The sequence below is a fragment of the Ambystoma mexicanum genome, chromosome 7p (assembly GCF_040938575.1).
Source record: "Ambystoma mexicanum isolate Mex_15411 chromosome 7p, UKY_AmexF1_1, whole genome shotgun sequence".
Taxonomy (NCBI): domain Eukaryota; kingdom Metazoa; phylum Chordata; class Amphibia; order Caudata; family Ambystomatidae; genus Ambystoma; species Ambystoma mexicanum.
Window position 1 is genome coordinate 760,060,918 of NC_090939.1, and position 13,868 is coordinate 760,074,785.

General features: G+C 47.4%; 1 protein-coding gene across 4 annotated transcripts in view; it reads right to left on the reverse strand.

Annotated features, from left to right (window-relative positions):
* Positions 1 to 13,868, reverse strand: part of SLC5A7 (solute carrier family 5 member 7) — a 373,145-nt gene that overhangs the window by 219,425 nt on the left and 139,852 nt on the right. For all 4 annotated transcript variants that reach the window (XM_069636887.1, XM_069636890.1, XM_069636886.1 and 1 more), the window contains exon 3: positions 6,760 to 6,873. In XM_069636887.1, the coding sequence (XP_069492988.1) occupies positions 6,760 to 6,873 (114 nt within the window). The remainder of the gene's footprint in view (positions 1 to 6,759; positions 6,874 to 13,868) is intronic.

Below are 13,868 nucleotides of genomic sequence, written 5' to 3' on the forward strand. Positions count from 1 at the left end.
TTCCTCAACATCTGAAGCCAGTAGCAGTGCAGCGATTTCAACTCTTGGGATGAAAGCCTTAGGCCTATTTACATGGAACACTTTTGGAGCCTGACCAGCTCTTCCAAGGTCCACCAAATAGTTGACCTCACCCAGTAACTCCACCCCTGTGTAAGGGCCTGACCATGTGTCCTGTAAAGTCCTAGGCCTTATAGGATTCATGATCATGACTTGCCGACCAGGTGTATAATTGATGAGGGAAGCCTTCTGGTCATATCAATATTTCACCAGTGCTTGCCCTGCCTTCAGTTTCTCACTAGCCAGACCCATCAGGAGTACCACCCTTTTTCTGAGCCCTAGCACATAGTCCACTACATTGATAGTAATAGGAGTGGGCATCTCCCATCCCTCCTTGACTATGGCCAAGGGTCCCCTTACACAGTGACCAAACAGAAGCTCGAAGGGGCTAAAGCCAACACCCTCCTGTGGTACCTCTCTGTAGGCAAACAGTAAGCATGGTAACAGAGCCCCAATCATGCTTTTTAAGGTTCTGTTAAACCTTTCAACAAGTCCATTGGTTTGTGGGTGATATGCGGATGAAAACTTATAGGTGACACCACATTCCTTCTACAAGGCCTGCATATACTTTGACATAAAGTTGCTGCCCCTATCAGACACAACTTCTTTAGGGAAGCTGACCCTAGAAAATATGCAAAGTAAGGCTTTTGCAACTTTCTTGGCAGTTACAGTCTTTAATGGGATGGCCTCAGGATACCTGGTTGCATGGTCGACCAGCACCAGGATAATCCTATTGCGTGAGGATGTTTGGTGTTCAAGGGGGGCAGCAATGTCTATCCCTACCCTCTCAAATGGTATCCCTACAACTGGGAGTGGTACCAGTGGTGCTTGGATTGTTGAGCCACTCTTACCAGATAACTGGCAGGTGGAACAACTTCTGCAGTGACCTTTTACTTTCACCCCCATCTTGGGCCAGTAGAAGTGCATGGATACCCTTTGCTTGGTTTTCTTGATTCCAATGTGACCAGCAAGGGGCACTTCATGTGCGAGCTGCAGGAGGAAGGGTCTTACAGCAAGGGGAACCACCAACCTCCTATGGGCTCCTTCTGTAGACTCTATAGGCTCACTGTAGAGGAGCCCACCTTCCCGATAGATGCTATGTGTCCCAGGAGGTTCACCCTCAAGCTGGACACAGGCCTGTCTCCTTAAGCCTTCCAGAGATGGGCACTAACGTTGGCCCAAACTGAATTCTTCCCCGTCAAGACCACCTTCTACTAATAAGTCTTTTAGTTCAGGATGGTCATTGGGGTCAAATACTCCAGGTAACTCCTCTACCTCGTCAGGTCCAGTGGTAGTTGAGTTAAGGGGAATATTCTCTTTCCCTCTTTTGTCTTTTCTGACTCCTTTATCCTTGGGTTTCCCCGTTGGCTTGGGCAAAGCAATGGTCTTGGCTAGTGCAGTCCTTGTTTGAGACCTTGTGCAGGGTCTTTCTGCTGTATCTCCCACAAGCCCTAAGGCCCTGAGATCATTTCCCAGCAAGATATTTCCTGGGACAGCTCTCTGAATGCTCACTGGAATCCTGAATACTGTACCATTTAAAGTAAGATTTACAGGTATAACGGGGAACTGGAGAGGTGGGCCATGAGCCACATAGTGTGCATCAGAGGACCTCTGGCAACTTCCTCTGGGTCTACTAAGGTAGAATCCACTACAGTTCGACTGCACCCACTATCCCTAGGAGCAGGGGTATCTACTCCATTGATCAGCAAGTAGTGCTAGGTATTGTATGCAATCCAAGCATAAACCTCTGAGACTCTAGGCTCCCAGGAACCCAGGGAAACTAAAACTACCTCAGAATCTATCACACTGGGGAAGGAATCTGAGGAGAAGGATGCCCCTGTAATCTCTTCTTCTCCATAGGAGGAGATGGCCAGATTAGCAGAGTGGACCACCAATGTTTTGACCTTACATCTGGGGCCCTCCTTCACATGTTCACTTGCTCCACAAGCCACACAATATCCACTGGGTCTGTGTCCATAGGGAGGCTTATCGTAACCTGAGTTTTGTTTTGGAGGATAACCTCCACTACCTTGTGAGTTCTCTTGTGACTTACCCTTAAATTTCTTTTTGTGGCCCTTTTTGGGAGGAAGTTTTATCAGATCCCCCACCCTCCTTATCTTTGAGCTTTCCCCCCTCCTCCTGCTTACCAGGATGAGTCTTGTCCTTATGGGACACTCTATGTGACACCCACACATCTGCTGCAATGGCTAGCTTCTTAGGATCTAACTCCTTTGAATCTGCCAAATGCTGCTTAAGCTCAGGGGACCAAGATGCACAAAAATGTTCAAGCATGACAAGACATATCATACCCTCAAAGGTGGAGACCTTATATCCATTAATCCAAACTTTCAAGTTTTTTAAGGAATCAGTTACATAAGACACCTCCTTCTTTCTTTTTTTACTCTCTGAATCTCTTCAAGAAATGGGCAGGAGTCATTTATTACAAGGCCTTTGTAACTTCAACACACAGTAAACGAATCACAGTAACACTATCAAACCAACACACTCCTATCAATACAAAATAAATACAAGACCACCGCGGTCTAAACGGTTAAAGGCATGAAATGAGTCAACAACCTAAAAGGGAAGGAAACAGGCAGTGCAAATAGTCTATAGTCCCCTTCTGCATCCAACACACTCCGAACTCAGAGGCAGTCGGGACCCTAAAATGAGTGTAGCCTAATGCTCAACAGTACATGCAATGCAAGGACACGTGGTTGTTCCAATGGGCAAACAGAGTCTCTTCAGGGGTCTGTAGCAGCTCAGGAAGGTCTGTGAGGTGATGAAGAATAGGTTCCCACTATTCGAGGAGGGTCTCCACTTGAGGGCAGATTCGATTCCAAGAGTTGGGAAGAGTTCGCTAGTTCGCACTAGCAGTGGAAAGGAGAGGGGCCCCCAGGGGCCACTTGTGTGTAAAAAGGGGTGGAGGTGCTAGGGGCCACCGGCTAGGGTTGCGATTACTCACCGACCCCCGGGGCACTCCGGAGCAAACATCGCCAGTCAAGTACACTTCGGTTGCAGGTTCAAATGCGGCAATATGAAGGCTCTGCGGGTTTCAGCAACGAAGATACAGCGATGATTCCCAAATGGGACAGTGGCATTTTCTCCACTCCTGATGGTTGAATCAGGCCAGTTTGCACACCTGCAAAGATCGTCATCATGGCTGGGCAACACGGTAACCGTGCATGCTCCTGTTCGGGCGCACTTGTCTCACTTCAGAACCGGGAGGGCCAAGTGTACAAAATTCGGTGTGAGGGTGCCGTGAAAACAGAGCTGGCAGTATACCATGTTTCGAGGGCCTCCTCAAAACGGTGGCGGAGGCAGAGCGAAGGTCCTGCGTAAGCTCCTCAGCCCACTGGTTGGCCCAAGGACACTTTCGAGAAAGCTTACTTGCAGGTTTTGATGAAGGTGCCAAGAGTAGTTGTTCCCACTATTCCAATGGGTCGAAGCATCTTCACAGACCTTCTAGGACGACCAGATGCAGAGGGGTCCCGCAGGACGACAGCTGGCTCAGGGTGCCAAATCTTCCAGCGTGTCACCAGCAGTTCCTCGACTCGGCTTCTTAGTTTCATGATACTTGGATCCTATCCTTCGTTCAGAGAGAACTCCAGAGAACGTCATGGTATGGTTCTTTGGGCCCTCCACTTATCCAGAATCTCCTTTGCGACAAAACGAAGCGGTCCCAATGGGAGATCTGCTCACATACAAGCATACCATACGTGGACCAATCACGGACCACGGTGGTCCCAGGCATTCACAGCACTCCAGACTCTCTGGCACCCAGAATGTGTACTGGGGACAGACACACGAGCCCACATCCTGGAGGCACACACACAAGGCATGCAGAAGCCCGCAAAAGCTTGACATTTTGTGGGAAAATGCATGACCAAATATGGACTGCCCCGGGTCGGCTCGATCTGGGGAAGGGGAAGGAGAAGGGGCAAGATGGCCAAAGGACAGGACAAAGAACCTTGTGGCATGGTCATTTTGGAGCCAGGCCAACTATTCATGCAACAGGGGATAATCGCAGTTTACCTGGCAGGATAGAGTTAACAATATATGAAAAGATAAGCTGCCACCAGCCCTGTCCATGACACATCTGCACATCTGAAAAATCCTTTGAGAGTATCTAGGGCCTTTGGAAATGACTAAGAGACCCAAGTGTGATGTACTGGAAGATACATTGCACACTTGTTACATGTTGCAGAAAAGTTGCAACATTGGAAAAGGACTAAGGCAAACAAAGTCTCCCAGTACTGACTGTCTTAAGGGCATGTTAGTTTCCCGATAAAAAGTGAGCAAAAAAGCCCAGAGGAGTGCAGCAGAAGGCTGTGCTCCCCTGGCAAAGTCAGACTAAGGTGTTAAACAGCAGCAAAAAGTTGGGGGGTACACAACTGGAGGGAAAATTACACATAAATGGAAATCTTTCCTAATACCATTTCCTTCCTTCCATTCATCCGGATAGGGTTCCCAGAGAGAAGAGCAATAGTAGAGAAAAGAGCAATCAGATCATGAGGATATTTCTGCAGCCCAAAAGTGCTTGACCTCTGGATCAAGAACGGCCTGCTGCCTTGGGAGGGAAAAAGGACATGGCCACCTTCCAAATGCCATCTAGCCTAGAACCCTCCTTGGGGCTGTAACACGATCATCCATGACCGAATTCTCCATCAGCCTTCAAGGCACTTGAACCTAAGTTCAGGTGCCTGTAGGACCCCTGCTGCTAGAACAGACCTGTGTACATTACGAGGCTGAGAGCACCCTCTAGGTCCTTTAAGAGGGCAACCCCTACATTTATGCTAAAACTCCATTGCAAAATCCTGAAAAGCAGAGCTTGGAGAATATGTATGTGTACCCCCTTCTGAGAGTTGCAACAAACAGTGCAGGTTAAGAGTAACATTGGATTGACTTTGGTGGAAAGAGACTTGTGCTGTGTAGACAACTTCTAACCATGGAGTAGAGACAAAGTGGAAAAGACACAATGAAAGGAGACAAGGTATCAGAAATGGAGAAATGGTGAGGGGTGAACCAGCGAGGAACACAGGGAGAAAGCCAAATTTGGTATAGTAGAACTAGCCAGAGGAGGAGAGAGTGAGTTTACCCAGGACAGGAGAGGGAAATAGAGAGGAGGGCTGCAGGTTGATTAAAGAGTTCCAATGAAACAGTACTCATGAAGATGAAAACAAGGAGGAGTAGGAAAAGAAATAGAGAAAAAACAGCCATAATTTGTGGACGAGTGTGTCAAGAATAGCAAAGAAGTAAGTAAGGTTTACAAGACAAGCATGTATGGGATGCCACTTAGATAATGTTTGGTGCTTAAGTGTGGTCTAAATCCAAATTTAAATCTTAAATTGGAGTACTGAAGTTTTTCAGTCTTATTTAAGGATTAAACCCCAGGCAGAAGAGGCATTACCTGTCAGCTGACTGGTAATGGCCCCACAGCGAGGGGTTTATTGCTATTAGCATCCTGGCATGTCATATCAGGATGCTAAAAGTTCTTTTTTTTCAAGTTATGAAATGACAAAGAAAACCTACAATCCAAGATGGTCGACATGGAAGAGGGAGAAGGGAACTACACGTAGTCCCTTCTCCCTTTCCATGGTGGCCATTGCTGCGACAGGGATGCGCCTGGAACAGTACTGTTCCCAGCACCGGTGTGGGGCAAGGGAGCACCAGATAAATTGGGTAAAGGTGGGAGGGGGTTAAATATGTGAAAAGGGTGGGTGTGGAAAGGGGGGTACGGGGGCACACTTAAATAGGTCCTGGCAGGGGAAGATGACAGCCTTAGTTTACTTTAGGAAATAACATATTGGAAAAATTGCCCTTTCGTCTGGTCCGAGCAGTTTATTTGGATTTTGGATCGTGATATTCCTCTTTTGAAACTGCTATTTTTGTTTATTACAATATTTAATATTCCTGTCAGTCGAAAATGGTTATAGCATTCTCAGAGAGCTTTAAAGAAAATGCATACACATAAAGTGCATACAGCCAAAACAATGTGTACTGTTATGATTTTCTCTGCATCCAGTCATTCCTTTAACTCGTGTAATAGGTTTAACCATGCACGTTTTAGAAACACAATTGGGCAAGGTTGAAATAAGTAATATATAGTGCTGCATCGGGTTACATATGAAAGATCTTTGAGAAGCAATACAGTAAATCTCACAGAGATAGAAAATGCAAACACATTGACAAATACAATTTCAATCTCAACCTCACTCATTCTTGTTTCTTCTGACCTAAACATGGATTACAGTGGGGGTCATTCCGAGTTTGGAGCTATTAAAACCATGGCTGCCTCCAAACTCGGGTCCGGGTCCGTGGTGTCGGAATCGGGACCTACCGGGACATTCCTACCTATGCGGACCCGGTAAGTCCCCATTTCGAAAACCATTCCCCATTCCCATTTGAGCCCCCATAGAGCTCAATGGGAATGGGGAAGTAGCTAACAACGGGGCTGCAAATTGCGGGCCCATTATTAGCTCCATGGTCCCTTAACGGGTCCCGCTAAGGCCGGCTGGTAAAACCACCCGGCCCTGGTGGGACCCGCTAAGGGACCTCGTAATAGAGCGGTAGGGGGTTAACATCACCGGCATCCTTACCGGTGCCGTTAACCCCCTACCGCCAGGGTCAGAATGACCCCCACTGCTTCATTCAACAATCAGTTCAACCTTTAGGTAATTGCGCACATCTTTCATGCCTTACCTACAACCAGACTGAGTCCGTAACCAATGGGGGCCTGAGCCCAGGCGAGCCCAAAACCCGGGGAATAGACTGCCTCTGCGGTCCCATTGATGTATCCACCGCCGACCCAAGTAGCTGAAAGGGAATAGGAAATAGATACGTTCATTGGGGAAAAAAGACATCCAGTTCTATTAGTAAACCTCATCCTAGGGCTTTGCATTTCTAAAATAAATCGTCCTGTTTTCTGGCCCATTGTTTTATAGCTACACATTATTGTTCGAATGACACAGGGTCAAGTTCAACCTTCCCAAAGTTGAGATAGAAATAGTGACTCTCTCGTTAAGATCCTACAGGAGTTCTGATTTCGCAAGACTAAGCGTCTTTTTATCCTTTCCACCCTCTCTTATCCCAATCAACCCATTTCATGGTAAATGTGCCAGCCATCAGACCCTGGTTGACTTCAATAGGTTCCTCTTGCTGCTTTAAGCAACTAAGTCTTATTTTCATTTTAGCTGCACACACCCTATTTAACTTGCTATGGTCCACCTGCACCTCTTCCTTAAAGAATCAGACTGGGTAACTCCCCATGTACAACAAAGACCTCTTCATATTTCAGACCATTGTATTTAATAATTTCCATTTGCTTACCCCTGTAAACACACTGCACACCTATCAGAGACCCTCAGTATCTAGATCAAAGCCTATTGGCCTCATTACAAGTCTGGCGGTCCGGAAATAAGGGTGCCGGTAGCAATATACTGTCACCATTTCAGGATGGACAGACTACAAGAATGCATGCAGGGGCCGGTGCCTGGCAGGTCTGACATGCCCGGAGCACTCCTGCAGGCATGGTTTCTACGGAAGCACCGGCATCATTAGCAATGGTGCCGGTGCTTCTGGGTCCCCATTCCCATGGAGTCCTATGGGTATCCACGGGAATGTGGACTTTAACAGTTCCCGCTGCCTGACATCCCGGGCCACCAGGACTTGTAATATCCCGGTGGCACCAGGATACCTGGACAGCAGAAATGGTGTTAGAAGGTCGGCAGCAACCCACTGGTAGTACCGGCGGGATACCGCCAATCTCGTAATGAGGCCCAATTGACACTGCTCACCAAGCCATAATCACATCTCCATCCCTAACGCCCCCTGTGGAACCTCCAGATTATCATCTCTTGCTTTCCTAGAACAAGTAAACTGGGGCACAATTTCTCCTGTCTTTATAGATGAAACATCCTTCTCAGCTTCATAAAACACCCAAAACGTATTCTGAAATATTAAATTAGAGTTCCCTCAGCAAAGATGCAGACTGACAAACATGACTTTCAAGGCACACAACCGAGCCAAGGAATTTCCAAGGACCACCAGTAGACGCTTGAAGGCCCAGTAAGCCATGTTGCTTCATTAATGGTCATTGGATAACTAACCACTCTGAATAGGTTTTATGACCTTGCACCCTTCCACCTCCTGTCTTCGACTGATGCTAAGCAGCTTCTTCTTGCCATGCACAGTCTTCAGCCTAAATTACCACATGCTCGTGAAGTAGGGAATACATAGTTATATGGATTACCCACATGGTTTACTAATAGGCCCCATCACATAGATCAGAAATCACAATCCCGAATGCCTCATATATTGGAACCACTTAATATCAGGAATGCAGGATTCACTAACACACTCTAAATCAACATTAGCAAGAGGTAATGCAAGCAGCACTGAGCTTACCAAAGAAGCCCATAGAGACAAGCTTGGGAGAATCCGAAGAGAGATCGAGTGGCTGTGAGATGGTATCACTCACGGTCTAGCAAAAATCAATCACATCAATGAAAATCCAATTATGATGATAACAGAAGTAAACTCATCTGCATTAGAACGTCTACCTTGTTATCCACGCAGTAAAATCCCACCTTGAGTGGGTAGGATATAACCTAAATCAATTATTATAGAATCCCTCCCTTAATGCACACTCACAAAGCAGCAATATACGAATCCAGTGTCACTGACAAAAGGACAGCAGGCATCAGACTGTGGGGCAGCTCCTGCATCAGATGGTCTGGAGGATGTCTCCGGGCAGTTCAAGGCTTTTTAATAAGGCAGTATGGTGAATGCTTTTAAAAGAAAATGTTTAAAAATCCGGCAGTTAAGTGTGTCTGCAAGCAATATATTTAAGTCAAAGGGGGGTGCTTTAGCACAAAACAGTTTGACTACCATTGACATAGAGTTAAGGGAGACAAGGGGGGACGGAACACAGTAGGCCTCACAGAGTTTTGTTTCAAGATAGACTAATTTCTGAATATGCAAAGAATCCTAGATGACACCTGAAACATACTATGACAAAGTTCTCAGCCTGTCTTGGGGTTCAGGATGGGATGGCCATGGGTGCTGAGTGCCTTCACCTTCTATGGGATGTTGGGCATACGAGAAGTGTGCAGGGGATCACCACGCCTACTCCACCATCCCCTTAGACTTTTAGTAGGGGGACACCAAATGGAACCTGCAATACACTTTTCCCCTTTCAGAAGACTTCTTCTTGTTAAAACTAGAATATGTTGTGTGACACTTGAAGTTTTCGTTCACCTAGAGTCAGAACTCAGAAATGTCAGATCAATTTACAAGCATCTCAAGGCAAGTGAAAGTCTCCCCAAGGCCTTCTGTTGTCCAAGAGTGGCCCTAGGAGAGTAGTGATAGTTTGTGTGTGAGAGAACAGAGTACTATAAATCCAAAATCGCATCCAAACCTCAAATGACTTGGTCCATCGTGTCACTTTATGTGGCGTCATTACTTGGCACCCAGCTAACTTGCACAAAACAATCACATTAAACAAGTCACACGTGAGACATAATAACTGCCCATAGATTTTTCCGATAGGAAGGCGGGCTGCCAAGGGGAGGTGCCAGAACCATACATCAGAGAAGGGCACTTTGGAATTCCAAGAAGGCGGCCGTGAGGGGAGGACGTGCCTGAACGTCTCTCTGTGTCTCTCCCCGGGCCGCTTCAATGAAGACGGACAATGAAGTGGAATAGAAGCTCCATATCAAGCGATCCCATCGGGGCTATAAACTACAGACTTCCAGAGGGCCCCTGCTACACACAGTGCCGGAAGAAAAAAACATGGAAATGGAGCTATGCGGGAAGGCATTGGGAACACCCGAAGGAGTGTGCCGAGGAATCCCGCCTCTCTGAACACAGACCAGTAAAGGCGGGCTGCAGCAGGAAAACCACTTGAGGCAAAGAGCCATCATGACGGGCGGCTCAGCAGAGAGCGTAGAGAAGTGGAAGGGAGGTCGCTCATACCCCCAAAACGAGTGCTGCAGCACCTGAGCAGGACGGCGGCAGAGTCACACCCTGCTACATCAAAGCATAGAGAGAGGCCCAGACAGAACAGACACACCAAGCAGGCAGAACCAAGGACCAGGTACCGGCACCGGAGGGGACAATGGGAAGAGCCACTCTGCTCTTCCAACTTCCTGACAAGGGAGCAACTTACCTGCAACGAAGCATAGAGAGAGGCCCAGAAATCACTGACACACGAAGCAGGCGGAACCAAGGACCAGGAAAGAGCCACTCTGCTCGTTCGACTTCCCGGCGAGCTAGCAATCGATCAGCAACTCACCCCGATGGCAAAACGAGGGAGCAACCTCTTAGCAGCACGCCGCCTACAGAGAAACTTCAGCGGACATTGGAGGCGTAAACACACACGGTAAGGCGTGCTCCCCGCCCTGATTCCTTTACAGCAAGTGCCTATCCCGCATTCCATTTAACACGGCCAGATGACCACCCAGTATGCTTAACTAGCAAAGGGTCCCACATCCGAAGCATCCCTCCACCGGGGCAGAATTACATAGGCGGGAAGTTCACTCCGGAAGAGAATCCGGCTACTCAGGCTCACAGTAGCAGCAAGGGAACAAAGTGATACCTCTGAACTTTTAATCCGCTCCTCCAAAAATAAGGGAGAAGCAGAGCAGGCATCTAAAAGATCTGGGAAGTTCTCCCACGCCTTTCTCCTGAGCTGCGACCCACAGTCAGTTTTACACAGACATTGAGAGGCCTACCAGGCGAAATCCCAACAATAAAACACACCCATGGGTATGCAGACAGTCACGTGTGAGAAATAGTAAGAGGACACCAGACACCCCAGGAAGTGCCCAAATAAGCAAAGCAACGCCCTAGGACGAGGATACAGGGTAGACACTATAACTGAGCAAAGGGAGACATAAACGCTGAGGATACGCAGAGCGAGACGGCTCTTCCATGCCCCCTGCAAGTAGAGGAGTCACGCTAACACCCCTAAAACCATCAAGACCAAAAGATAAGAAGTGAAACCCTCAGAAAAGAAACAACGACGGACCAGTTGAGTCCCAAAGAAATGAACCAGCACCTAATTTTCATCACCGCCAGGGCTACAGACATTGTCGCACTCCTAAAGCGAATCTGAGGTCTAAATCTAAAGCAGGCCTCGCCTCAGACCCCACTAAACAGACAAGAATCAAACCTGGTACAGCTGTGGAGTACAGACACCACCACTCAACCGAAAGGTAAGGGACAAGGGGACCTATGAGCAAATATGGACCAGGGCACTACGCAGGTGGAGATGGCCACAAAAGAGGACATGCAATCCTGGTTCAAGGAATTCCAGAACCAATTAATGACCTCAGTACACACCCAATTCGAAACAATAAAGAAAGAAATGAAACAGGCGCTACAGGAGATAATAACAGACGTAGTGAAACTTGAGGAAAGAACGGACACATTGGAGAGAATAGTGCAAAATATAGAGGAGGAATTGCAGCAAAATGGAGAGACTCGGGAACACCTGGCCCACCTGACACATAATCTAGAACTCCAGTGTGAGGACTTAGAAAACCGCTCCTGGAGATCAAATATCAGGATTAAGAACATAGTGGAATCAGTCAAGGACAAGGACCTTAAAGAAACAGTCCAGCAGGTCTTCAAAGACATTCTCTCCAGCAAAGAGGATATAGGCATCCAGATAGACAGAATACATCGGGTGAGCACACGAAGAATGGGTGAACCAGGAGCACACCCCCGGGACGTCCTGGTCGCACTCACATCATATACCCAGAAGGAGCAGATCCTGCGCAAAGCAAGGGCGATGGATCACATACGAATGAATGGGGTGGAAATACTGCTGTTTTAGGACCGGGTGAAGTCGACATTGCAGAAAAGGCTAGAGATGGGCCCACTAATTAAGGAGCTTGTTGCAAGACAACTCAGATAAAAGTGGACATTCCCTTTCGGGTTACTATTCACATGGGAAGGGAAACAACACAGAATAACCACCTATGAGGAGGGACGGCAGGTCATGAACATACAGGACCAAGAAGGAGACTCGGAGAGAGGGGAAGAAAGGACCAGACTGAGGAGGACTACCTAGGAATGGAAAACGATCCATCAAAAGATACGACAACCCAGCAATAAGAAGTAGTGTCCATACAGAGAAACTACAGGAAGTCGGATAATGGACGAAAACTTAGCAGTCCCGCTGGGGCCTGTATCAGCAGCCAACCCCAGAATGGGTATAGGGAGCAAGAATCCATGCACCAAGCTTTGGCGGGGGGATGAGATAATCCTGGTGCCATTGGATGGTATTCATGTGCGGTTTAGGATTCCCCACAAAGTTATCCCTGAGGATCCGGAGGGCCTGGTGCGGAGGCAGGCACGCCCGAGCAGCCATAGGATCCGGAGTCCTCCTTCAGGTAGTTACAGGGGGAAGGGGAACATGCAAGTTGGGGGTTGCATTGGAAGGAGCGGGTGGGGGGACAGTCACAGGAGGGGGCGAACCGGAAGGGTTGACGCTGAGCTGAGAAGGGGACATTGGGTGAAAGGGAGGAGACAGGCTACAAAATGAAGGGGATAAAAATCATAACATACAATGTACAGGGGCTGAATTCCCCAGCAAAAAGGAACAAAATAGAACACTTTTCTCCATAAGGGAAAATTTGATATCATAATGGTACAAGAGACTCACATAAGGGAGAAATACAAAGGAAAAACCCATCTGAGAGGGTACAACCAGATCATACAAGCCAATGTGCAAGGGAAAAAGGCAGGGGTACTGTTAGCATTCCATAACACCCTAAAGATACAAATAAACAATACGCAATCTGATAAACATGGGAGGTTCATCTTCGCAAATGCACAAATAGAGGGATGGGCCTTAGCAGCAATATATGCACCAATACAGGACAGGATGGCTTCCTGAGAGATACCCTAGATAAACTGGAAAGATTCGCCACAGGCGAAGTAATAATGGGAGGTGACCTTAACCTTGCATTGCACCCTAACATAGACAGATCTGGCGCCAGAACACAGAGGCAGGGGGCGCCTTCAAAAGCTCTGCACAAGAAAATGCAGACACTCTCACTGGTTGATGTATGGCAGGGGACCAAGGAACAACAAGAGGGATACACACATTCCTCACATGTACACAATTCAATGTCCTGAATAGAGTACATGTGGGTTTCGACGGGGTTTATGGGAAAAATCTCACTATCTGACCACGCTCCCCTCTGGGTAGAACTAACACTTACACAACAAAAACCAGGTCTCTGGCAGTGGAAGCTACCACCTGACATTATACTCGATCCAGTACTGGGGAATTCGCCTAGGTCCGGTATTGTCGAATATTTCACTCAAAATATTTGGTGGAAACATCAAGGGAGGCTCTATGGGAAGCCTTTAAACAGTCACCAGGGGGCAATTCATAGCACTAAAGGCAGCGAGAAATAAACAGAGGCGTCAATGGGAATCAGACTTAGAAGAGAAAGTGAAAGTGATTCAGGTACAAAGGGTACAGAAACCCTCAACCAAACTGAAGAAAGCTCTGAGACATGTGCAGGGTCAATTAGAAACCCTTTGCACTAAAACGCACAGAAGCATCTTCTCCACTTGAAACACTTGTATTGTACCAAGGCTAACAAAGCAGATAAACTCCTAGCGAGACAGCTAAAACCGAAACAAATCAGGCAAATTGTAAAAAGGATGATTAATAGTAGGGGGCTAGCACAGACCCATACAGAAGACATCGGGAACACATTCAAAGAATATTACCAAACTCTCTACTCATCAGAACAACCCAAAGGGCAGGACCAAGAAGCATACTTAAACTC